General features: G+C 49.0%; 3 protein-coding genes across 5 annotated transcripts; 2 read left to right on the plus strand and 1 right to left on the minus strand.

Moving 5' to 3' along the window:
* Window positions 1–639: 639 nt before the first annotated feature.
* On the plus strand, window positions 640–5,636 carry LOC117838919 (pentatricopeptide repeat-containing protein At1g73400, mitochondrial). 2 transcript variants are annotated; one of them, XM_034719131.2, is made up of 3 exons: window positions 640–2,594; window positions 3,219–4,228; window positions 5,027–5,636. In XM_034719131.2, exon 1 carries the CDS (start codon window positions 880–882, stop codon window positions 2,530–2,532), a length of 1,653 nt encoding a protein of 550 aa, XP_034575022.1. In that variant the 5' UTR covers window positions 640–879; the 3' UTR covers window positions 2,533–2,594; window positions 3,219–4,228; window positions 5,027–5,636. The 2 variants fall into 2 exon arrangements, with proteins under 2 accessions (XP_034575022.1, XP_034575013.1); XM_034719122.2 differs by having other exon boundaries at window positions 4,099–4,228.
* Window positions 5,637–7,270: 1,634 nt separating this feature from the next.
* Window positions 7,271–10,619, plus strand: LOC117838933 (transport inhibitor response 1-like protein). The gene is made up of 3 exons (XM_034719141.2): window positions 7,271–8,002; window positions 8,618–9,128; window positions 9,227–10,619. The coding sequence occupies exons 1-3, from the start codon at window positions 7,278–7,280 to the stop codon at window positions 9,986–9,988; spliced, it is 1,998 nt and encodes a 665-aa protein (XP_034575032.1). The 5' UTR covers window positions 7,271–7,277; the 3' UTR covers window positions 9,989–10,619.
* An 8,703-nt stretch (window positions 10,620–19,322) lies between these two features.
* LOC117838955 (SNW/SKI-interacting protein A) lies at window positions 19,323–22,028 on the minus strand. 2 transcript variants are annotated; one of them, XM_034719179.2, is made up of 2 exons: window positions 19,898–22,028; window positions 19,323–19,502 (listed from the first exon to the last, which is right to left on the minus strand). In XM_034719179.2, exon 1 carries the CDS (start codon window positions 21,717–21,719, stop codon window positions 19,899–19,901), a length of 1,821 nt encoding a protein of 606 aa, XP_034575070.1. In that variant the 5' UTR covers window positions 21,720–22,028; the 3' UTR covers window positions 19,323–19,502; window position 19,898. The 2 variants fall into 2 exon arrangements, with proteins under 2 accessions (XP_034575070.1, XP_034575060.1); XM_034719169.2 differs by lacking the exon at window positions 19,323–19,502 and adding an exon at window positions 19,547–19,803 and having other exon boundaries at window positions 19,898–22,027.
* Window positions 22,029–26,275: the final 4,247 nt, after the last annotated feature.

Raw genomic sequence — 26,275 nt, forward strand, 5'->3', positions numbered from 1 at the left:
TTGGGAGTAGTCAGGTTCCGGGTCATCTATGGACATGTAACTCCTTTCCCCAAGTACTTATGCGCTAGCGTGAGCATGAACTCCGCGGTGATGTAACTAAAACATTCTCCTTCTTAATAAAAAATACGCAATTCTCCTGCGTATTCGAGAAAAAAAAAATGGTTGCTATAGTATGGTGTACGACCATGGCACCATGCTATGCCTTTCGGCTTTCGGCATCCACATGTAAGTTTTGATCTGTTTTCCGGCCAAATGCTATGGATTAGTAGGAGTGATCCGTCTGCCACATATGCGAATTTTCAAACGTTGGTTTCAGTTTTGGATTTCGCAGTTTCTGATCCTCCACAATTTATTACTAGTTTCTGAGCAACTGTGTTTTTTTTGCATTGTTCATTATCCCTTTATCAATTTCTTCCTTGCCGTTCTGGATTTTGAGATCTTTTTATTTACAAAATGTTGTCTGACAAAACGTATTTGCAGTTGGCAGTTGCAGGCTTGCAGCGAGTCCGCGGCAAAACATCATCAGGTTAACAAAACTCATGGGCCGTACGCACGCTCGTGGGCTGTGTTCGCTCGAGCGCGCAAGCTATGCGGGCTTCGGCTTGGTTCCAGTCCAAGAAGCGAGCGCTGGGGTGGGCTGTGTCACAGCCACTCGAGCGCGCAAACTCTCAAGGTCCACCTGCCCTTCGGCTTTGTCTCCGGCGAAATCCCATCCCCATTCGTTACCAGGAGCGCAGAAAATCGCCGGGGCGCCCCACCGGCGGCCGCGCCGCGGTGCGATCCCTATTCCCAAATCTCCCTCCTACGCAGGCCACCCTCATCATCCTCTCCAACCTCCAAATCCGCGCCCTGCCTGCCCTTCCGCTCCCAAATCCCACGATGAACCTCCCTTCCCGGCTCCGCCATCTCCGCCGCCTTCTCGCGGCCGCGCCCTTACCAACCCACGGCGCCACACACTCCCCCAACCCATCCTCCTTCCGACCGCTACACCCCACCCGAATCCTGCCGCCGCCGCCCCATCTACCCATCCTCCCAGCGCGGCGGCTCTTCTCCGAGCACGCCATCCTCCCCACTCACCTCCAGGACGAGCGCTTCGCCGGGATCTCTGATAGGATCTATGATGCCATGCTTAAGACGGAGGCGGAAGCCCACGAGGGCACGGAGGCCGCTCTCGACGCTTTGGGCGCCGAGCTGACTACCCCGCTCGTCGCCGACGTGCTTCACCGCCTCCGCTACGAGGAGAAGCTGGCGTTCCGGTTCTTCGCCTGGGCGTCCCACCAGGACGGGTACAGCCACGAACCGGCCACCTACAACGACATCATCGACATCCTCTCCGGCACGCGGTACAAGAGCCGCCAGTTCGGTGTCCTCTGCGACGTGCTCGACCACATGAAGCGCCATGGCACGAGGTCGGTGCCGGTTGAGGAGCTTCTGGCGATCCTGCGCGCCTACACGGAGAAGCATCTCACGCACATGAGGAAGCTGGCCAAGAAGCGGCGGGTTCGGATGCGTACGCCGCCAGAGACCGACGCGCTCAACGTGCTGCTGGACGCGTTCTGCAAGTGTGGGATGGTCAAGGAGGCGGAGGCGGTGTTCGGCCGCGTGAAGAGGAAGTTGCAGGGTAATGCCGAGACGTACAGTATCCTGTTCTTCGGGTGGTGCCGAGCGAGGGATCCCAAGAAGGCCATGAAGGTGCTAGAGGAAATGATTCAGATGAAGCACACACCAGAGAGTTTCACCTACATAGCAGCTATCGATTCATTTTGCAGTGCTGGATTGGTGTCAGAGGCAAGGGAGTTGTTTGAGTTCATGAGGAATGAGGGATCAACGATATCGTCACCCACAGCCAAGACGTATTCGATTATGATTGTTGCGCTAGCTAAGGCTGATCAAATGGAGGAGTGTTTTGAACTGATTTCAGATATGAGAAGTAGTGGGTGTATGCCTGACGTATCGACTTATAAAGATTTGATTGAAGGGATGTGCTTGGTGGGTAAACTGGATGCTGCCTATCGTGTGTTGGAGGAGATGGGAAAGGCTGGATTTCCTCCTGACATTGTCACCTACAATTGCTTTCTTAAGGTACTTTGTAGTCTTCGAAAGGCTGATGATGCACTTGAACTTTGTGAGAAAATGATAGAGGCACATTGTGAGCCCAGTGTTCATACCTATAATATGCTGATGGTGATGTTCTTTGAGATGGGAGAGGCGCATAGAGCATTAGATATCTGGCTTGAGATGGACAGACGAGGATGTAAACGTGCTATTGATACCTATGAAATAATGATCGATGGTCTGTTTGATTGTGGAAGAACAGAAGATGCAAGTGCTCTTCTAGATGAGGTTATAAACCGTGACATGAAACTTTCATACAAGAAGTTTGATGCTATAATGCTGCGGTTATCAGCTGTAGGCGACCTTAGCGCGATACATCGATTGTCCGAGCATATGAGGAGATTTTACAATGTTGCGATGTCAAGACGATTTGCGATCACTCAGAAGAAGAAGAGCATAGGTCTGAGAAGGAGATGAGTGCTGTTACTATTGATGCTGTGGTTTCTTGTTACTATGGATAATCAGAAGCTCATTCAAAGGTAAAAATGCACCGTGGCTTGTGGCCTAGACATGTTGTTTAAGTTGTTTATGCAATCAGTAGTACATCTAAAGTGGCAAAACAAATAGCATATTCCAATCAGGTTCTTTTCTTATGGTATATCTTATCCCGCATCTGCTGCCTTAATGGTAAACTTGTTCGGTACCATAGCCTCTCCTCACCCCAAAAGTTAGTGCAATGCCTGTTCGAATTATAATGGAGTCTATGTATATATAGAAATACCAACATGAAGTAGGATATTTGCCTTTTTATTATGCAGAATACTATTCTGGATATGCTATTATGTAACATCCTTATCCAATAGTCCGATATTTGCTTATTGAATAGGAAGATTCCTTGGTGTCTTTCAATGTTTTAAGGATCGTTTAGGGTTGATTTTACTGGACTGAATTGGATTGGCTTGGTAGATGGTTTCTTCAGGACCAGACACCAAGTGTTTTAAAAATGTGTCTACTTGACTAATCGCAAGTAGTTGGGTGTCTCAATGAGCTCCTGTCACTGATCTTAACACCTAATCTTTACTGAAAGATAAGTAGGTAACTGAGCTTATTTACTCTGCCGTTTTAGTGGTCGTCTTGCCGAACTCGTTCCTTTCTCATTTCAGCTAACATCACCAACTGAACTATCAAGGAGCAATGGGCATGTACAGCTTATAGCAGGATTGGAATGCCTGATGTAGCCAAGCTACTCAAGATTTGGATGGTCAATTTTTTCCGGGATCAACCAGATATATAAGAATTTTGCTTGTTATCCCTATCTGGGATCTAAGCAGGAGGGAAGTGGAACCTTCCTTGAATTACAGCTCTAAGGATTTAGGACAAGATTACAAGAAAGGGTTAAATGGATAGCTGCTAAGCCAATAGTTTTTGTAGAAATTCTTGCAATAACTAGCAACATTGCCCATGCGGCCGTGCGTTGCAGTGGCAGAACAAATAAATAAATATATATATATATATCTGTGTGTGTGTGTGTGTGTGTGTGTGTGTGTGTGTGTGTGTGTGTGTGTGCATAAGTGGTTCATACGAGGTGTCATAGAGGAAATTTTTGGTATGTGCAAATAAAATAAGTCAATAAGTAAATTCCCAATAATCAGACACAGGCACACAGGGCAAGGGTGGGTAAATAAGACAAAGTATAGGGGCAGAGTAGTGGTCACGCCATCAACACCGTAGCCTCTGTAAATAAGTAAATTCCCAATAATCTAATGTTTTGGAGTAGCATAGATAAGGTCTGAAGGTGCTAGGTAGCATATATGCTGGTAAGCTGGTTCAGTTTCAGTTTCATTCATTGGTGATATATGAGCTTTTGTCAGGTATTCATCAATGAGATTATGGCAAAAGGATACTGTGAAAGTTATTATAGTTTTCTTGACAATTTTATTAGTAGACTAGTGAAGGACGTAACTTGCAGTCCTTTGGCCATTATTTTTCAGTTTGGTTTTGCTAAGCAGGAGTTTTCTTTATTCTGAACATGACTTTGTGCAGGGTGGTTGATGTATGCCAGCACACATTGTTGGAACAATTTGGAGTGGAAGAAGCACTGCATGAACTCATTCATTTGTTTAATTGAACCAGGGCTGTGAATATCATTGCATTTGAACATAACATGCACAAGGTAATCCCCCAACCCCACCCTTGCTGTAGCTACATGCACAATACAACTGGCGCAAGAAATATTATCTGCATTCTTATTTTGTTTTGAGTCCTATGAAGCAGGCCTCTTTTATGGCCTTCTTGTTCATGTGGGACCCCTCTGTTCCTTATGCTCAAACGAAACATGCACTGTATAAGTCTAGAACTGAATTTCCTGCCATTGAACATGTGATCTGCAGTTCTGCACCACATTCCTCAACTCCTGAGTCCTGACTACATGTTTCTCAATATCAATTTTTGGATTATTTCAGAACTCAGATGCTCAAGGAAACATTTTACTTGTAGCTTGTTTCTAGTTGGATTTTATTTGTTACTGGTCTACACATCCAGTTCATTTTCCCTAAAATGGAACGGAGTTGCACCCTTCCCTCTGTTAGTAGTGTGCTTGTATGTAGAGGGGCGACAGTGACTGAAATTTGGTCATTTTGGCTGGTGTCCGAAGCTGAAGACCTAACCGTAGTATGATGCACTCCAGCTGCATCAAAATTATGGTGCTAATTGTGGCTACACTGTCGAACTAAAGATGGTAAACTTGTCTATATAAATGCACACTCCAGCAAATCACAAGAGTAAAGCGAAACAAATAAATGACTTAACTAGTATCAGTATGACTGAATCAAGATTCGTGGAAGCAGGTATCACTGTATCAGCAGCCATCAGCTAACTTGACTCAAGTCTTCAAGTTTTGGTACTGGTACCAAGTAGCATTAAGCTTCATCAGTATTAACTAACGTTCATGCTTGTACTTCCGTACTTGCAGGTGGCGGCTACTGGTTATCAACAAGACAGCAACATGTCGGGCCAAAGGCTTATGACCCGCGTTGGCTCTCTGGTCCTTGTTCAGCTGCTGTACCAAGCAATCAAGGACTCAAGGCTGTGAGCCTGTGAGCTACATTTAGGACGGCCATAGCTGCACAACCTTCCTCCAGCTGGGAGCCGGGAACGCCAAGAAACCCTGGAATTGAGAGCTGTCATCGGATGCCTTCAATCGAGTCGAGCGCAGCGCAGGTGGAATTCTCTGAAGACGAGACCTCATGGCATAGCAGGGGCCCCGGCCGGACGAGCGCTTCGGGGGTCGCGAGGTTTCATGAGTCCCGAGGTAAAATATGGTTGGCTCTGACGGAAAAGATATCTCTGCCAACTGCCAAGTGATTTCTCCGGGTTCCCGCCCCTCGCCGTGCATGATTCTCCGAGTCAAGCAGCTGTCTGATAGCTTTCACCTTTCAGTCTGTGAAACCCGCATCTTTTTTATTTTCTTTTGGGCTGCCTCTATTCTCGCAGAGGAATCTGTATGCCCAACGATGCAGTAACCACATGTAGAAAGAAAAGGAATCAAAACATGCCATGTTTTTTTCTCCCTTTTTCCGAAAGCTATCATGTTTTTTCTTCTCTGGAACGTAAAAATTTCCTATCCGTCATATGCAACGTTTCATGGTCTATGGTCCATGCTGTAGATTTCAATCGCCATTCGGGAAAAATGACAAAACATCAACAAAGCAACACGACCGTGCAATTTACGCGGTGATGATGAACCAAGAAAGTGAGCGAACAGAAACTACACTCCACCAGAAGCTGTCTTCCCTTTCGCTAGCAGTGTGGTGTCAACGTGGTTCGGCGAGCCGGTGAGCACCTGCTCCGCTCTGCTCGATCAGACGCCGAGCCGCCCCCTGCGCCCGGCCGTCTCGTGAGCTGCACGGACACACCGGTGCACGCGGCACGCGGCACAGGAGTAAAGCGAGCAAGACCTCGCGATGTAGCTGAACAGTGGGCGCCCCGGGGCCCGGGCGTTGTGTTGTGCATGATTGAGCACTCAAACAGTGTCGCCTTGCGTGACAGGAGGAGCCATGCTTCGCAATAGTGCCTCACCTGTCACTGTAGCTTTCTTTCAACACCTCGTCGTACGAGTCAAGAGTCAAGACCCGGTTTGAATACGTGTATCTGGTCGCCTGTATGTACCTGATGATTCTCCCGGAGTTTCTGAACTCCCCATACGGGCCTGATAGTTCTGTGAATGCTAAAACATTCTTTGCCGTTTTAGTGTTAAAATACAGTGCATGGAGTAGAATGAAGCCGTCCTGCCAGATTTGAGTGTTCTAGAGGTAAGGAATTAAGGTGGTTAGAGCAACTCCAAGAGGCTGCTAATCTTACCCCCTATACATTTTTTAGGAAAAAAGAGAGAAAAAATGAACTCCAACAATCCACCTAAACCTTCCCCAATTTTTTAGCGACGCTAAAAAACAGCCTGCCACCGCGTATATTTTAGCGTTGGCATTCCTCCCCCAATCCTGATTCCCGCACACCCGCGCGTCCCTTCCAATGGGTCCAATACGATGACGTGGCCTGTGTTTGAAATATTGGGGGCTATTTATTAGCGATCTGTTGCGGACTGATATGCTTTTGGGGGAAATTTTTTTTGGAAGAACCCCCAATACATAGTTTTGGGGAAAAATTTTTTAGGATACTCTTGGAGTTGCTCTTAGTGTTGGTTAAAGCACGAACGAAACCTCCGTGTGTTACCATCATTGAGGTAGCAAGGAAAGGCTCTTGTTACCATCATCGTAATAAAAATTATTTTTTGGAATTTGTGAAAAGATAAGCTTATTAGGCTTGCTCTAATAAGTGACAAGAGCACTGGAAGCCTAGTACGAGCTTGCCGTTGCCCAGAGGAGAAAGGAACAAAGCCCATGCTAGCACCTCCTGGCTGCTACAACTACAACATCTTCGTCTCCCACCCGTGCGTAGCGAGTAGCGAGCAGCGTAATGGTGTATCGTCCTGTTCCTTTCCCGGGCGTCGCCGGCCGCCGTTGGCATCCGATCTGATCTCCGTTGGCGTTGGCGTCTTCTTTGCAAGCCCAAACCGAAACCAGCCAAACGGAGGAGAGAGAGGTGAGGGCGAGAGAATAAAAAGGCAGAGGCTTTCGATCGCCGCCTGCGATGCGTCCCAGTCCACCTCGCTCGCTCGCTCCTCTCTCAGATCTAATCATTATTTAATCCTTTTTTCCAGGTCTCACATGAGCACTCCCCACTCGTCCTCCACCTCCTCCTCCCCCGCACCCCACCGCGCCTCCCCTCCCCAGATCCCCCAATCCCTAACCCTAGCGCCGCCCACGGCGTCCTCCGCCTCGCCCTCGTCCTCCTCCGCGTCCGGCATGCGCGATGCGGCGGAGGACGACTCCGACTCGCCGCCCTCGCAGATGTCGGAGGACGACCCCGGCGGGGGAGGCGGCGACAGGTGGGAGCCGGATCTGAGGGGCGGCAACGGCGGCGGCGGGAGGTGGGCGCCGCCGGACCAGGTGCTGGAGAACGTGCTCGAGAGCGTGCTCGAGTTCCTCACCGCCGCGAGGGACCGCAACGCCGCCTCGCTCGTCTGCCGCTCCTGGTACCGCGCCGAGGCGCAGACGCGCCGCGAGCTCTTCATCGGCAACTGCTACGCCGTCTCGCCGCGGCGCGCCGTCGAGCGCTTCGGCGGCCTGCGCTCCGTCGTGCTCAAGGGCAAGCCGCGCTTCGCGGACTTCAGCCTCGTGCCGTACGGCTGGGGCGCCTACGTCTCCCCCTGGGTGGCCGCGCTGGGACCCGCGTACCCGCGCCTCGAGCGCATCTGCCTCAAGCGGATGACCATCTCCGATGACGACCTCCACCTCGTCGCCAAGTCGTTCCCGCTCTTCAGGGAGCTCTCGCTCGTGTGCTGCGACGGCTTCAGCACGGTCGGCCTCGCCGCCATCGCTAAGCTCTGCCGGTACGTCGCCGTAGCACTCAACTTTTCTATTGTTGCACACGAGCTGAATCTAAGCGGCCTTGTGGTATCCGGGGGAGTATTTTACCAGCTTTCCTCGCTTTGGGAGGGTATCATACTATGCCATTCGTGCATTTGTTCAATCCTAGCTGCACCACGCAAATTCCCCCTTATTTAATGTGCACTCCTAGCCCTTTACGCTTTTCAGTTTTATTGGTCCGACCGTGCCATGGATCAGAATCTGATCTCGCCGAGCTTTTATGGCCGTATTGGTTTCTGATCGCAACTCGCCTTCCTGTCAAAATTACCTGTAAATCTTTATTTATTGTTCTTGCTGTTCTAATCACCGAGCTCGTGACACCTGGTACTGCCACAGTCGAATCTTGCCGTAGAAAGTCCTATGGTTTCTATTGGCAAAGTTTAAATTTGATCTTTTCCATTTACCCCAAGGTCCTTGGCAAAATAGTCTAGCTAATTAAATTGGTTACACCCAGATTTGGGGTACTTCCAGTTGCAAGCTGTCTGCTTTCCGTTGTTGGGGAATAGGAACACTAATAGCAGCATTTAAGTTGTAGCACTGGTATCTCACAGTCACGGTTGGTGGTTTTGATTTTGTAGGCATCTTCGCGTGCTAGATCTCATTGAAGATTACGTTGAGGATGAGGACGATGAGCTGGTGGATTGGATCTCCAAGTTCCCAGAGTCCAACACCTCTCTGGAGTCACTTGTCTTTGATTGTGTCAGCGTTCCGTTCAACTTTGAGGCCCTGGAGGTACTGGTTGCTCGCTCACCAGCCCTGCGCCGGTTGCGTGTGAACCACCATGTGTCAGTAGAGCAGCTGCGCCGTCTGATGGCAAGAGCACCCCAGCTCACGCACTTTGGAACTGGTGCATTCCGATCTGAAGCTGCCCCTGGTGGGGGTTTGTCTGTGACTGAGCTTGCTACATCTTTTGCTGCATCCAGGTCGCTCATTTGTCTATCAGGTTTCCGGGATGTTAATCCAGAATACCTCCCAGCAATCTACCCAGTTTGTGCCAAGCTCACTTCTCTAAACTTCAGCTTTGCAAGCCTAACTGCTGAGGAACTCAAACCAGTTATTCGCAACTGCATCAATCTTCGCACTTTCTGGGTAAGCTGCCTTCCAGATTCACATTGATGCGTATACTAATTTTTATGTGAACTGGCAGTTAAAAACGTAGGCATTGATGTTTAAATTTCTTACTCTAGGTTCTTGATACGGTGGGCGATGAAGGCCTTCGGGCTGTGGCTGATACATGCTCGGAACTCCGTGAGCTGCGAGTTTTTCCTTTGGATGCCTCTGAAGATTCTGAGGGCTCAGTCTCAGATGTTGGTCTTCAGGCGATCTCAGAAGGCTGCCGGAAGCTAGAATCAATCCTCTACTTCTGCCAGCGGATGACAAATGCAGCCGTAATTGCTATGTCCAAGAACTGTCCTGACCTTGTGGTGTTCCGCCTCTGTATTATGGGCCGCCACCGGCCTGATCGGATCACCGGGGAGCCCATGGATGATGGTTTTGGTGCAATTGTGATGAATTGCAAGAAGCTCACCAGACTTTCAGTCTCTGGCCTGCTTACTGATAAAGCTTTTGCATACATTGGGAAATATGGGAAGCTAATAAAGACTCTGTCTGTTGCCTTTGCTGGGAATAGTGACATGTCCCTGCAATATATATTTGAGGGATGCACTAAGTTGCAGAAGCTTGAGGTCAGAGATAGCCCTTTTAGTGACAAGGGATTGCTCTCAGGACTGAACTACTTCTACAATATGAGGTTCTTATGGATGAACTCATGCAGGCTAACTATGAGGGGCTGCAAAGATGTAGCTCAGCAAATGCAAAATTTGGTGGTTGAAGTAATCAAGGACCACCCTGATGATGAAGGGGAGGCTGAGATTGTTGACAAGTTGTACCTGTATCGGTCACTGGCAGGACCAAGGAATGATGCTCCACCATTTGTTACCCTCTTGTAGTACTGCTGTTGGAACCTGCTGTACCCACGAACATGTTTGTTCAATTATTCCTCATCAAGTTTTTCAGAGCCAGCGAGGGAAGCTTCCTGTGGATGATTTTCAAGTTGCCGCAGGAATGCTCCTGTAAATCAAGAGGCTGCTGATTATTCTTTTCTCTTGATCTTCATTGATCGTTGGGCTGGCAGGGTGGCATTCTGAGTTGGGGCAGTTGAGGAGCACGTCCAAAGCAAGTCATCCGAGCGCTTGGCGCTGGTCTTACAGTATAGCAATGATGAGTAGGGACTGATTGCACAGGGACTGACTGCACACTGACTCCAGTCAGCTGGCTTCGGATGGTTCTTCGGCACTCAAGTCTCAAGCTACTTGTATCTTGCCATCTCCCTTTTTGTTTTTCTGCTCAGACCAAGGAATGGCAATGCTGCCTATGTCCGAAGCTTCAATGTTCCATCGGCCATTATGTTTTAGATTATCCAAAACTCGGCTACGCTATTTTTTTCTCCCTTTTTTTCTACGTTTTTAGCACTCATGAGTTATTTTTGACCATTATCCCTTTTCTTGGTCTCCACCCTCTGCTATTTTTAATCAAGAAGCTATTGGAGGAATTTGAAATTTCATCGGCATTGTTTGGTTTTGCCCTGCTTGTCATCGTCATCACTGTTCCATTGCTTGCCATGATCATCTATATGTAACCTCGACTGTGACAGCTCTATCGCTATAATAAACACCGTAGCCTCGGTATTGAATTGCCATCATAACGATAGGCCCTACCAATGATTTGCTCTGATAGTCGTCGTCCTTGTTTCTTGTAGAGCCTCATGACATCAACTGCACTGATGGCCGTCTGTTTTTATTCTGCTGCCTTTTCCCTTCTGCACCTTTCAGGATCCTGGAGGGGTCGTCAAGGCAGCTCAACACCTACCCCAACTGGCAAAGGTAACAGCAGTTTTCTAACTGATGGTGATGGAGTTCCATTGCTGCATATTTGAACGCCCAGTTGAGCACCACCATCCGCGTGCTAACCACTACAGTTTTCGCTACGACCCTAACTCGTCATCGCGAATAGTTAACTAGGATGTGTTGTCTCTTTATCATGGATCAATGCATTGTTTAGATCTCTGCTGTGCCATCCCGGCTGAGAGGCTGGCAGGCATGTGGTTTGTTTCCTGGGGTCACTGCACCTCGCATTTGTTTTCTCCAGGATCCAGTTCGATCTGCCCGTTTCTTTATATCATGAGCTGCTGCATCTGGGGCGATCGGTCGCCTCGATCTAGATGGTTTTTCCGCTGAGGATTTGAGATCCCTGGGCCTTTTTAGATCTCAGGTTCTTTTAGGGTTTTCTGGTATGATACCACGCCTTGTTTATGGCGCTCCTCGTGTCTGTCATTAAGAGGTTGTCGGGTTCTTTAGGACCCCGATTAGCCTTGTTTGGTTTCGCTTGTGGGTGCTCGAGGAGAGGCATCTGGTTTGGGAGAATCAAGCCGCTGGGGAGATACCCTTTCTTGCTGGTAGCAACGCGTCACGAACTTGCCTAGAAACCTAACCGGATGGTGGTGGACGAAGGGAAGTTTGGTACTTTGGATACTGTTAGCTTCTTGTTGTTGAAAATAAAGCCTGTTTGGTAGTAGAATGCCACGAGCAAACTCCTGAGATGTTTTGCTTTTGGCAGTTTGGCCGGCTAGATCGCCAAGATGATGCAACGTGCTGGGGCAGGCCAGTTTCGGTGCCATTTTGTCGTTGTCGAGGTGCTTCGGTCTCAGATTTCGGTTCGCGTCGGCGAGTAAACAGCATGTTTGGCCTCAGCACGCCAGAGTTGTACTACAGCCTCACAAAGTCACAGGATTATTCAAACGGGACCTGAAACGTATCGTTTCAGTCATTGTGCTAGTGCAGGAAATTAAAGAAATCGAGTCTTTTAGACCGGTGTTAATTAGTGCATAAAATCTTCGAGTCAGTGTTGCTGCAATGGGTTGGTGTAAAGGTCGTGTAAATGGCTCACCAGGCCAGTCAAGATTACCCTACACAGGACACAGGATGGTTGCGTACGAACAACGGGGAATCGCCGAATCGGAGAGGAGGGACCCTAACGCTGGTGATTGGAACGTACGACGTCATCGATTCACCGCAGGTGCAGCCACCAGTGCCTGCCGTCCACCGGGCTTTGATTTCTTCCTGTGGCATGGTAGCATTCAGCAGTGCATCTTTCTCCGTCCCTCTCACGAGATGCCAATCGGCGCGATCATCTCGTTAGGATATAGGACCGGTAGAATTTCAGATAAATTTCACTTTTGTTTTTTTTAAAAAAGATAAATTTCACATGAAATGAAAATGATATAGTCATATCTCCTTGTCAAAGAAAAATTCTAGGGAAGTCCGTGTTCCATTGGAAGAATTCAAATGTTTAATTTGTTTGGTTGCAGCAGCAAGAGGGATACACTCCATCCTCAAAGATATATAAACTGTAGCTGGATGCAAAGTATGCTACTTTAGCTAAAATTTGATCAGCAATTTCGGTCCAGTTTGAGCCCTTGAAAGAGCACCCGGCAGATCTGTGCCAATCCATACAAGTCATCTAGAAATCTTCGACTTTTGGAAGCATCGGTTCGTCTGAACTCATCAGTCATTTCGTTGGTCCTGTCAACTATATCCTATCTTCGGTATTATATCTTACAGTGAGCCCTGCGATGTAACCTGAAGATTACATAGACACAAACAACCTTTTTTTCCTGTCCCTGTGAAACGAAACCCTTATCCAATATTCTCTCCAGCTACTTTTCACTCTCAATCCCTGATGAGTCGGTCAATCGGACAGTACGAGAACAGTGCAGCCACAATCATTTTGCTGGTAAACCCTTTCAGGTCTACTCGTTACAAGCCAAAAACAATCTTGGCTGCGCCCTTGTTCGTCACCTTATCCCTGTCAAATCTGCATCCCTTTTGCGCGTAAACTCGACACCTCACCAAGTCACCAGAGAGGCAGAGAGGCCATAACTCATGCAACCGGCCAACCGCGTGGCTGAATGCCTGAATTCTACAAGCCTGAAAAACAAGGCAGGTCGTTGTCCTCGGCTTAGCATCTACCGAGAAAGATGACGAGAAAAAATGATCTTGGAATGGGACGAGCAGCCTAACCATGACAAAGGCCCATGCCACAAGCGAAGAAGCTGGCCAGATATCGGTCGAACACGCACCAACCATCATTGCTCGCGGCTGCTCACCAACGACAAAACCTGTGCCGGGGTTTCGCAAGAGATCTCAGTGGCCTTTGACGAATTCGTGTGGATCACAGGTACCAATCGGGACAGCTCTGCGGTGTCTGAGGTTGATTTGTGGCTTTCGGAATCGCCGGCCGGCTCCAGATCCTTGATATCTCCGGCGATTGCAGCGTCGGATTCTTCCGCCAGTGAGGCGGCGAACGTTGGATCGGCGCTTGTCGTCTTCGGATCCGAGGACCACAATTTCGGCAGGAGAATACTGTGTTTTTGTTGTTTTCACGGACTAAGTGGTGGTGATGCTGAAACCAGTCAACATCCGGTGCTGTTGCCGATCCTATGCAATTCCCTGTCCACTCCTTTGGAAAGCTAGCTTGAAAGTGGCAGCACCGCAGCATGAATATGCACAGTGTGATTTGTAGCTAGGCTCTGATTGGTGTCACCTTTAGAGGTCGGAATCAGGGGGAACCTGGAATGGCACATGTGAATTTTTTTTTTTGACAAATATCTCGTTGTGCCATGGAAAACGGAGATGAGATGATCTCTTTTCTTGGAAAAAAAAAAGCAGGCTTGTTGTGTAATCAAAAAAATCACGGTGGATGATGTACTCATTTGTTGTTGAAGGATTTGGTGGTTGTTTGTTGGCAACATGTAAACGAAGAAGCTTCCTTCCTCGCAAAAAGTAGAGAGAGGAGCTGACTGGCAATGGAATTAGGTACTCCCCGTCCTAACACCGCTATTCGTCACATGGGCGGTAGCCGGTAGTAGACTTGTAACATGCCAGTTCAATCACGTCCACGAGCAGATAGGACAAAACGAGCAACAGTGTCGATGTGGCGCAAGCACAAGGCCCCGCTGCCTTTTGACGACCCGAAAGGCGGGCGGTCGGTCAGGCAGCCGGACATGGAGGTGATCACTCGCGCGCACCGATCCCTCTCCCCCTCGGCCACGGCACGTTCCACACGTACGCTCGCGCCGCAGCGGGCCGCGGCGCCGCGCACGTTGCCGCGACCCTTGGCGCGATCGTGACCGAGATATGATGTCGAGGGCGGCCGCGTAACCGAGCGCGCGGATCACGATAGGTTGGCCGCTAGGGGGCCGTGTCCTCGTGCGCGCGCGCGAGCCGGCCGGCCAGCCGGTGGACGAGCCGGCGAGGAGGACGGGGGATGCTGCCTGAGGTTGCGACGGCGACCAGGCGATCACCGAATCGGGACACGATCTCCGGACGTGCCCCTTCGCACGTACGCGACGCGTGGTTCGTTCGCGCCGTGTTTTTCCTCCACCGCCCTTCTTTAATTTTCCACGGCTTTTGCTTGCTTGACCTCCCCACGTAGCAGTAGCTCCTCGCTCGTCGTCCTCATCTTTCTCTGTACTCTCTTGGGCAGGCCATTAGAAGTCACGTTGATGGGGGACCCCGCAGGATACGAGCGTAGCTTTCAAATAGTCTCACGATATGCGTCACGAAATTGACGGGAAGGACTGATGCGTACGGGTTGGCGTATGTGTGCAATGCGTAACGGAATCGTTCACTTGCAGTAGGTACAATGTACAACGAAGCGAAGCCTGAATTTTTCTACTTTGATAAAGTTCGAAAGCGAAGGAATAACTTGGGCGGCTGATCGACAGTGCTGAATCCGGCCGTCGTCAGATTACGAACAGTCAGAACACTGTCGAGGCCGCCGCTGGATTGCACAGTCTAAAGATAGCGTCTTGTGCAACGGATCGATGCGGCGAAAAGCAGAGGGATGCAGCGGGCGATCGAAGGCGTCCTCGTGATCGGTAGCGAGATTGTTAGCATCAGAATCGGTAGCGAGATGGACGGCGCAGGGATCGAGCGGAGGAAACTGGCGCCGGACAAGTTGGGGTCGCCGACGAGACGGCTCTGTGGTCGCCCTGCTCCCATACAAAATCCTTGCCGATTACGCCGGAACCAACTTGTTCCTGAGGTCGTAATGCTATAGTGAAACGAAATATTCGTCTCGCTCCTTTCCGTTTCTTTTGGGTGGTGGTCACGGCTGAAATGTCACGCTCGGTTCACAGGAAACTAAGATTCCTGTGCAAGGAAAAAAAAAGATCCATGATGGGCCCAAAATTACTTTGTTTTGAGCCTAGCAGGCCGGAATTTATGGCCCATGCGAGTCGTGATTGATGCTGGCCCATCTCAATAGCCCGTAGCGTTTCTTCTTCCTTTTCTTTTTCAAGGGACCTCAGCGTTTCTTCATGACATGGAACACTGGGATATGTTACTTAGGAGTATGTGAGGAAAGAGCAGCAACATCGTCATTGAAGCATCAAACAACCTGCACCCAAATGGATAATAGCGCCTCCTGATCAACCAACATCGGCAATGATAGCGCAAAGAACATAATTTTTTTTAAACGAACCGGCAGAAGATCCGCCTGTTACTCCCTTCGTCCCATGAAAAATGCAATCCTATCTTTTGAAAAAAAAATCACATAAAAGAGTGCAATCCTAGATAATAGATCTAACTACCGCCTAATTAAGTGGCCAGATCTGATTTGCATGTCAAAACTTACTGCATGTGGCCAACAAATAAGGATATAATTGCACTCTGTCCTAGAAAATACGTCACCACTAATCTGTCCTAGAAAAATTAGAATTGCACTCTTCATAGGATGGAGGATATAATTGCACTCTTCATAGGACGGTGAGAGTATATTAATAAAGAGGAGAGGCGGCCGATGGCTGAAAAATTACAAGATGGGCTCAGAAGTCCCATAAAAGAAATGAATCACACTCTATGCAAGAGACACGCCAGTTGCTTGGCCCCAGCAAGCACCCAGGTTTTGGCCTGCGCAAAGAACACAATTACGTTGCTGCTAATGCCACTGTCTTTAACGGGCTGATTGGTCCACTGTCTCTGGAAGCTTTGGCTTGCAATCAAGCATCATCCTTTGCGTTAGACACGGGTGTGCACAAGTGCGTGATACCTTCAGACAGCTTGGAAGCGATCATGAATTTTCAGCAGCACGTGTGTGCAGCATCTCATCAAATCCTAAAGGAAATCAAAGCAAGGAGCGTTTCCTAGAACAGAATTATGTTGATGCTAATGGCACTGTCTTTAGCGGGTTAATTGGTCTATCGTCTCCAGAGTATGGAAGCTTTGGCTTTCGTTGATGCAATGAAGCAATATCCTTGGCGCAGACATGGCTGCGTACTATGTGATAGCTAATGCTTCGAAGCGATCACGAATCTTCATGCGCAGACATAAATGAACCTTACCCCTTTTTAGCCTCGACTTCGGAGTCATAACATTGATCCCAAAAGATGCAAATCGAATACAGAAATTTGCTTATTGAATTTAAGCTTTAAATTTTTTACCAAAGTGGCTACAATAAGAGTTAATGCAATTGCAGATCATGTAATTAGCCCAACTCAAACGGCCTTCATGCGAGGACGCAACATCTAGAGGGTGTCGTCGTCTTACATGAAACCATACACGAGTTGCACCGAAAGAAACAAAATGGGGTTATTTTCAAAATTGATTTCGAAAAAGCCTATGATAAAGTAAGATGGTCATTCCTATTACAGACCCTACGGATGAAAGGCTTCTCGCCCAAGTGGATCTCCTGGTTGAATCTTTCATTTCGGGAGGTAGTGTAGCGGTTAATATTAATGAGGATGTCGGGTCATATTTCCAAACAAAGAAAGGTCTTCGACAGGGGGATCCATTATCACCTTTACTTTTTAACATCGTGGTTGATATGCTAGCAATCCTAATAAGTAGAGTCAAAGCGGATGGTCAAATTAGTGGGGTAGTACCACATCTTGTTGATGATGGATTGTCTATTCTACGATACGCTGACGATACAATTATTTTGATGGAACATGACTTAGAGAAAGCACGTAACATGAAGCTATTGCTTTGTGCTTCCGAGCAACTATCACGTAACATGAAGCTATTGCTTTGTGCTTCCGAGCAACTATCAGGACTCAAAATCAAATTCCATAAAAGTGAAATTTTCTGCTTTGGCGAGGCACAAGAAATAATTGATCAATATACTGAACTATTTGGCTGTAACTAGAGATATTTTCCATTGAAGTATTTGGGTATTCCAATACATTATAGGAAACAGTCAAATGCTGATTGGAAGAAAGTAGAGGAGCGCTTTAAGAAAAGACTCAGCAGTTGGAAAGGTAAACATCTTTCCATAGGGGGATGACTAATACTGATTAACTCGGTGCTTAGTAGTTTACCTATGTATATGATGTTTTTCTTTGCGATCCCTAAAGGGGTACTCAAGAAACTGGACTACTTTCGCCCAAAATTCTTTTGGCAAAGTGATGACCAGAAACGAAAGTACCGCAAGCCGAAAGATAAGAGGGTCCAGGGATTCAAAATTTAGATTTTAAAAACACTACTTTGCTTAGTAAGTGGCTTTTCAAGCTACTCGCAACAGACATGACTTGGCAACAAATACTACGTAATAAATATCTTGGTTCTAAACCACTCTCGGTGGAGAAACGGGGACTCCCATTTTTGGGCCAGTCTTATGAAGGCAAAATTGGAATTTCTATCTTTTGGGACCTTCATAATTAAAGATGGAACACAAGTTAAGTTTTGGAAGGATAAATGGTTGGGAAATTCAACGTTGCTGAACAATATCCCTATTTGTACAACATAGCTCGTCACAAACATGACAATGTTGCAGAAGTGTTCGGGACCTCACCATTGAACATAACTTGGCGAAGAGATCTAATTGCACACAAGTTAACAGCTTGGAACAATTTGCTTCCACGTATTGCTAACATTGTGCTAAGAAAGGAATCAGATGAATTTCAATGAAATCTACACCTAAGTGGTTAGTTCTCAGTGAAGCCTCATTACCTGGCAATGATCCATAGCAATGTTTCCAATTTAAATAAGTGCATGTGGAAACTAAAAGCTCTGTTAAAAATTAAAATCTTTATGTGGGGGAGTGGTTTTGACAAAAGATAACTTAGCAAGACGCAATTGGCGAAGGAGCAGAAGATGTTGTTTTTGTCATAAGGATGAAACAATTAAACACCTTTTTATTCGAATGTCGGTTTGCACATGCGGTGTGGTCCATTATATATGCGGCATCAGGACTTTCTCAACCTCATAGTGTGTCTAATATATCTGGGAATTGGCTACAGGGCATTGAAAAGGATATGAAACCGTTAATTCTGCTAGAAGCGGCTGCTACATGTTGGTCGTTATGGCTATGCAGAAATGATATAGTATTTGGTAAAAAAATAACTCATCTCCATTGCAAGTTATCTTTCAAATTATACATTGGCTCCATACATGGACTATCTTACAGAAGCCAGCTGTAAGAAGCCAGCTTCACATGATTGGTTGCTGCAGCATTACTACGATTGGCGCAGGTGGCTAAGGAAGTTTTTTACCCAAGCACATGGATGGCGATCTAGTCTACGGATTGTCATATATAGGCTGTGTGCATCCCGCTATGCAGAGGTCGGGAGTATTTTTCAAGACTTTGTATCATGTTGACGTAATGCTCTTGAAATTTAATAAAGCTTCCTTATCCGAAAAAAAAATCTTCAGAAGCAGAAGAGGTCGGGAGTATTTTTCAAGACTTTGTATCATGTTGATGTAATGCTCTTGAAATTTAATAAAGCTTCCTTATCCAAAAAAAAAATCTTCAGAAGCAGAACCTGTGTACTCATCAAACCTAAAGAAATTAAGGCAAGAAGCATATTGCTTCACGAGTTTCTAATGTTGAGGCTCATGTTCTTGTTTAATGTCGCACCAGGGAGGTATGTTTGGCTTCTTCGACGACCAGAAATTTCAAAAGAATCATCATCACGATTGAATCTTATCAATCTCATGGCTAGTTTGCATTCTACAAAAAAGGACCACGCGATGTTGCGGTCATGTACAAACCCCCTCAGCTACTACAACACATAAATGCGACCAAGCAATCATGCTGTCAAGTAACCCCTCAAGCTACTACACATAAACGAGTTCTCTGAAAATCACAGCCATCGACAAGGAGACTTTTTGACATGTTCAGAACAAGGCTCTGTAATACAAAGCCATCATCGAATAAAATAGATTGAACATAGTCCACGAAACTCCACATTAACAAAACGAGCACAGCCAAGCAACACATGGTCACTGCAATAATCACAAGGTGAATTCTTATTCAATACATCTGTGAACAAAACGACTCGATGATTACAGATGACCAAAACACCCAAAGATGAAATCCTATTCGGTACATCTATGAACATCAGATCCATCTCACCCTCAAAAAATTGTTAAGCCATAATCTTCGCAGCATCAGCATGAATTCACCCTTCCAAGACAGAACAACAAATAGGTATGTTGAGTTCTTCCATATCCCACAAGCAGTATAATTTATGTATTTATTAAGTTCCTACCGCTTGGCAGGATTGATGTATTTAAAATTCATTCCGCTTGAAAGTTCAACAGAGACGTATGCTTACATAATATGGGTAAAGAAGATGATAGATCCCATCATTAACTGATACACAAATACATAAGGATCATAGGATCTAAAGAGTACACTCTTTAACACAACCACTGAAAGTACGGCAGGGACATGACCTGCTGTAGCTTAGACATGAAGCCCTTTCCTATCAAAAAGAGTTCACCTTCTTACATGGCACCACTTGAAACATTTGATAATGCATTGAAAACATGCAGAAAGATATCATGAAGAGCAAATACCTTAACGCCCCCTTTCAAAATTAATGCGGGACCTCCCAGATCCTCCATCATAGTCATCCCTCATTGAGGACCCACCACTTGCCTTCATGGTGCCTCCACCTCCAATCTTCTCCACGGCTTTCTTTCCCTTCTTCACCTCAGTCAAGAACTGATCCAGACCGAAGGGATCATTCTCCTCCTGCTTATCGAACTCCACAGGCCTGTCTCGCTTGCCAGTCCTCTCTGAAGCACCAGTGAAACCCTTGTCAGGCTTGAACCTCTCAGTCTTCATAACCTTCTCCAACTGTTCATCCGCATCACCATACACATCAGAATCACCATCTTTCTTAGGCCTGTACAACGTAGACATCGTGGACTGCGCTGTGAAGAGCCCCTTAGAGTAGATGTTGTACTGATCATCAGTGGCAAACCCAGAGTCCATCCCCTTGTCCTGGTTGAACAGCCGCTGGTCGTACATGACCTCACCACCTTTGGCACCACCAGTGCTTGCCATACCCAGAGCAATCTTCTCACTGATGTCACGATCTCTGTCTCTCGTGATCTTACTCTTCTTGCCCATTGCAGCATCCTTGGCTTCTAGCCTCCTCTCCCGCTCCCTCTCACGTCTGCGCTCCTCACGGATTCTATCACGCTCGATCCTCGCTTCCCTCTCTTCTCTACTCTCCCTGCGCTGCTCACGTGGTTCACGTGGTTGCTCCATATCCATATCTTCATCGATAGCCTCAACCGCTCCCCTGCTGCCACCAGTAGGCACACCTGATGGTGCAGGTGGGCCACCAGTCCTCTCCATGCGTGCCTTCTGGGCAAGAGCCCTCAGCTCTTGCTCCTTCCTCTCCTTCTCCTTCAGCTGTAGTTCCCTCTGAACCTTGGAGCGCATCTGTACTGCCTCCCTCGCCTTCTGCTCTGCGACATACAATGCTTCAGAAAGTTTTGCAAAGTTATCATTAATCTGCACCTCCTGCAGCCCCCTTCCGTCAGCTGCCAACCTCTTATCAAGTGGAATTGTGTACCCCTTTGGATTTTTCCAATTCGAAATGCATGGCGGGATCTTCCAATCCTGCTGATCCTTCACTGTAACTGGCCGTGGTGGCGAGTGCATCACCGGCACAGGTGGTGACCCAGACGCCCGAGGCACCCGCTTGTGCTTGAACTTTGGCGGCTCAAGAGGATCCACTGCCATCTCTGACATCCTAATGATCCTCTCCTTTGCGCCTGAATTGAAGGCCGCGGATTGCTGGGACGGCTTATACTTGATAAACTTGGACTCAGAATCATGCGTGGGCACATTCTTGGGCTGAGCAGCTGAGAGGCGTACGTTGACAACCTTCTCCAAGGCAGCCTTCGTTCGCTCTGTGGTCTCCTCAATCTCCTTCTGCTCCTCGTCGCCGTCGACCGGCGCCTGGGAATCGGACGTGGCGATCTTCGGCACGAGGTCGCTGTGCTTGGAGTAGACGATCTTACCGGCGTTCTCGCCCTGCTTGACGACGGCGTCGAAAGCGACGCTGCCGTGCGCGTCGACCGTGAGCGCGAGGATCTTGGAACCGCCCTTGTCGTCGCGGCGGCCCATGCCGAGCGGGTACTGAGCGACGTGGATCTCCGGGAAGGCGCCGCCATCCCCGAAGTCCTCCGGCCGGCGCGGCACGAAGCCCGCCCGCTTCCCGTAGGGCGGGATGGCCCTGGTGGCGGCCGCGGGCCTCGCCGCCGCGGACCCCTGCGCCGGCTCCCCGCCGTAGCGCTCCTTGAACCAGGGGTCGCTGCTGTGGTCGTAGAAGGTGGACGCCGTCGTCTTCGGCGCCGGGAGGAGGTCCTTGAGGGTCGCCATGGCGGCGGCCGCGGAAGCGGCGCGGTGGATCTAGGGCTAGCTAGGGTTCCGGCGAGTCGCCTGGTGGGGATCGGGGGGGATCGAAGAGGAGGACGAGCTAGGGTTTGATTCTAATTTTGGGGAAAGTGATAAGGCTTGACTAGGACGGTCGGTTATGGCGGCGACTGGGTGGGCTGGGCTTTTTGTCAACACGGAAAGGCCCAAGCTCGGAAGAAGACGATACAGATAGGCCGCCTGAACTGTTTCGGGGAAGACCTCGGTGCCATTGCGGAGTCCGAAACAAAGGCGGGTTTCCTAGTCCGTGACGTGGACGACGCGTTAGGCGTGATGAGTATGCTCAAGATAAACCGGATCCGGATGCTTCCTGTATAGAAAAAGGAGATAAACTAGTTTCAAAAAAAAAGAAAAGGAGATAAACTGGATGCTATTGAGAATTGCTTGGCTGGACACGACGTTTGTGGGTTCTGAGCAGAAACTTCTGTTGTCGTGGCCAATTGATTGATAAAAAAACTTCAGTGGCTGCCATTTGGTTAAACCATAACTTGGACGCGACAGCCAACAACAGGTTAAACTCTTTGCATTAACGCGATGAGCCAATCGCAGAACACTAAGAGGCCCAAAAGAAAATGTAACGGAACTTGGAATTGTCAGAGACGCAGCCCTCGGTCCTCGGAGAACAGTCGCCCAGCCGCCTAGGCCTTGTGGCTGCCTGAGAGCAACTCCAAGAACTCCCTCAAATTAGCTCTAAAATTTTAATTAGGGAGAAATAGGAAAAAAGTTGCTCCAACAAGTCTCTCAAACCTACCCTAAATTTGCGTCCACCGCATGGAGAGCTGTTCCGCCTGCAAATTTGCGCGGCGCTTCTCCCCCAATCCGCCCACGCACGCCTACCATTGGCGCTATTTTTTTCCACACGCGCCATTCCTTTCCCAAGCGGCGGCGGCAGCGGCGACGCCAGTCCTTTCCCGACGGTGATGAATCGCAGGGGAGTGATGGTGTTGCCGGCGAGATCGACGCTGACGCCAACGGCGGGGGCGGGAGGCCGTCGATGGCGACCGTGGCGGCGCTGCTACTGGCGTGCGCGGCGCGGCTCCTCCTCCTCGCGCTCTCGCTATCGGGGGCCTCCGACGGCACCGGGTCCCGTGGCACGGGCCTCTCGCGGCCGCACGCAAATCAGCCTCCCGATCGACATGGACGAATCGCCGGGGAGCGGATGCGTCGCCGGCGAGATCCACGAGGCATATGTGATTCGGCCCCTTCTTCTTCGAGGCGGCAGCGGGACCTCGCCGGCCCATCACCGCACCACAAATCCATTTTTGGAGGAAGATGAAAAGGGTGACAGGATTAGAGGAGAGAGAAGGGGAAAGACTGGAAGGGGAACGGGGAAAAGAAAGAATGCGCAGAGAGCTAGGGAACAAGATGACGTGAGGAGTGACAGAGACATGGTCACGGTGGTGGAGGGGAAAAAGAAACAAACCCCTCGTAGGTTCAATACGATGATGTGGCATGTTTTAATATTGAGGGCTAGTTATTAAGGAATTATTGTGGGTTGATACGTTTTTGGAGGAAAATTTTTTTGAAAGAACTTCCAATACATAATTTTAATTTTAAGGAACTTGGAGTTGCCCTAATCCAATCTCGGCCTTCCCGCCAAAGAGCAGTCGCCCGCTGTTTACCTCGCACAAACCCGCGCGAATCCGCAGGCAGCAGATCCCAGATTCGAAACGGAGGAGGAGCACCGAGCACGGCAGATCAGATCGCAGCTCGCAGCCACGCCGGGTCCCCGGCGATCGCGTTGCGCACACCGAACAATCATCTCGTCACGCGGGGCACGTACGGCGCACGGGGGAAGACCTTTCCAAACCGACTCCTAGCTCGGTACGGTGGTGTGCCCGTGCGTGGCGGGCCGGGGGCCGTGGCTGCGCTGCGCTCCGTCGTCGGCCGGGCGCACGCCCCAGCCTCCCCGCCCCAAACAGCTCCAGATCTGTCTCTTTCCGATGATTGATCCGTCGCAGGCTCGCAGCAGCAGCACCACCAGCTGCACAGAGATCCAAGCCCTTCCCCTTCCGGTTCCGCTCGTCGCTGGCTCGCCCGCCTCTTCCCCGTGTAATCTTACGTTGGAGCCACGGCTCCTTTGCATCTCCCTCGCCACTGTTACCAGGAGCAACCCGCACTGCCGCACCGAGAAAACACGAGCCAATCCTGCCGTACCATCGTACATGTGTTGTTGCAGCTTGGCCTGCAGAAGTTTACCTGCAGGTGAAGAAGTTGAGAAGCTCTCACTGCAAGGTCCGAGTTGTTGCAGCCATGGGGGAGGACCAGGCGGGGAAATCGCATCCGCTGAGCCCGTGAAACCTGGCAAGTTTCCAGAGGGGCGTGGACACCGGCACCGTCAGCTACGCGCCCGCTTGTGACGTAGCGGCCGTCCAAGCACACCATTGAATTCCGTTGGCTTCATGTATGGTATGGGTGATGCACTGATGCAGCCTGGACCTGCCAATGGCTGTGGTCACCACTCACTGGCACCAAAAGTTCACTTCGTAGACAAGCCCTCCGCGGCGACCCACGATTCACGCCGCGGGGTGACAGGCAGGAGAGACCGCCCGAAGCGTAATGTCTACAGCGATCTGAACTCATGGCTCATCAGAGTATCATACGATGTGAAGAGGACTACCACCACCAGCAACAGTGTACCTGCACATGCCTCTGCAACTGCACCTCTGCAAGTCTTGCTCACGCATAGTTTATTTCACGCACCGCGTTGCCATCTAAAATCCATGTTTCGGCTCTGAATTTGCTGCTGCCTGGGATCGATCTCTGACTCTGAAGTTGCTGTTAACGAGTCAAGAACCGCACTACGGCCAAGAGGCAAGAGGGTGCGTGACAACGAAGAGCGGGGGCAGCATGATCGTGCTGCTGGCTGGGGAGGGGGCGAGGCGATCGATCGAGATCCAGGACGACAAGTTAATGTGCAGTGCTCGATTGGTAGGAGGGGGGCGACAAGGGAATGCAGGTGGTAGGAGCCAGGCATGGGGAGCGCCCAATGAGGAGGTCCAGGCACGGAGCCGCTGCCCTCCCTGCGACGCAAGGTCCACGACCCGTGGAGGAGGGCTCATGAGCCATGATGTGCGCCATTGAGTCGATAACGAAATCATGATGAGCTACTCCGGTCAAGTCATGGAGCAGGTCTTCAGAATGTGCCTTCGAGCGATCAATGATCATGGCTCCGCCACCTGTAGTGAATGGAGGCAAGGACTGGGCGACTGGCCTGGATTCAGAGCTGAATAATTTTCCCCTTTCCCTCTTTGCTGCATAATTGCAAAGATCATGTGCAGAGCTTCTGAAATTTCGTTGGGATTTGCCATTGTCCAGCAAGCGTCGAACAGGAGCTTGTCGGCATGGCCAGGCCAGAGTGTTGGATCTATGGCGATAGCTGTAAGCTGATCCGGACATTTGGTTGGGTTGGGACTGTCGCTGAGATCACACACCCGCAGTAGTCAGTGCTGGGGGCACGAATAGTATTCAGCACCAGCAGACTGCAGACTGTACACTGCGACATCCCATTACCAGGTATCTCTGAAGTATTCAATGGAGAGCTATCAAGTGTATAAAGCTGAACGATTTTCGTATGATAATTCTTGATCGCAGGTTGCTGTAAGTTGTGCATCTGCGCAATGCAGAGAAACAATTTGAACGACACAAAGAACCCTTTTCTAGCGCATTAGCTCATCAGTGATTCAGTGCAGGGGAGCATACCCATCCGGAAACAGCAAATGACAGGGCCAGGTGAACCAAGACAGAGGCACGCCCTACACTGGTAGAAAGTAACTACAGCCCATTGTACTGCGGGTAGAGCGTCAAGCAACAATTGTACTTGGCACCATTGCTACGCAGTAGTGACCACACACGACCAGGGTTCCAGAAACCCAATTGGCAGTTCAGGGGACGGGGGTTTCCAGTTATCGGCTGGTTACTGATGATGCTTCACAACCCTGGCTCTGTTCATGGTGCAATAGTTACAGGCTCCAGTTACCTCAGTGGCATATGCAGTTGATGGGGGGGAAAAGGTAAGTGGCAATAAAACAATAGAGATTCTTGCCTCCAAAATATGCTTGACCGTGAGGCGCACAGAGATGGTAGGTGGATCTCAGTTTTGTTTACGGGTGGAATTCAAGTGCAAATGCATCAAGATCGATACTCAAAAGTCCAAGTACACAACAATAGTTACTGTGCCCAGAGGATTCTTCTCAGGGTTTTGCAAGCTGATCTAAGGTTTATTGGCATAGTCTTAGCTTTCACCAGCATCAATAACAAAATATTCCCAACCAAATTGTAACTTTTAAGTGACAGGATCCCTTTATTTATACTCCCCAATTTGATCAGATAAACTACTGACCTAGCAGATTAATGTATCTTTTAAACCCATGAATCATTTAAGGTCCGTATATGTTCCAGATAAATAAATAGAGTGGATAGGACAGGCAGGGTAGCAATCAAGGATAATCAACGATGGTACCGTGCACATGATCAACCATTGAAAAGAAACAGAACAATGC

This window comes from Setaria viridis, chromosome 1 (genome assembly GCF_005286985.2).
Source record: "Setaria viridis chromosome 1, Setaria_viridis_v4.0, whole genome shotgun sequence".
Classification (NCBI taxonomy): Eukaryota; Viridiplantae; Streptophyta; class Magnoliopsida; order Poales; family Poaceae; genus Setaria; species Setaria viridis.

Excerpts from the sequence above, each read along its gene's own strand:
- LOC117838919 (XM_034719131.2), top strand. The coding sequence starts at position 880 with ATGAACCTCCCTTCCCGGCTCCGCCATCTCCGCCGCCTTCTCGCGGCC.
- LOC117838955 (XM_034719179.2), bottom strand. The coding sequence starts at position 21,719 with ATGGCGACCCTCAAGGACCTCCTCCCGGCGCCGAAGACGACGGCGTCC.
- LOC117838933 (XM_034719141.2), top strand. The coding sequence starts at position 7,278 with ATGAGCACTCCCCACTCGTCCTCCACCTCCTCCTCCCCCGCACCCCAC. Across the intron at positions 8,003-8,617 it reads GCCATCGCTAAGCTCTGCCG|GCATCTTCGCGTGCTAGATC; the intron begins GTACGTCGCCGT and ends TTGATTTTGTAG. Across the intron at positions 9,129-9,226 it reads TCAATCTTCGCACTTTCTGG|GTTCTTGATACGGTGGGCGA; the intron begins GTAAGCTGCCTT and ends TTCTTACTCTAG.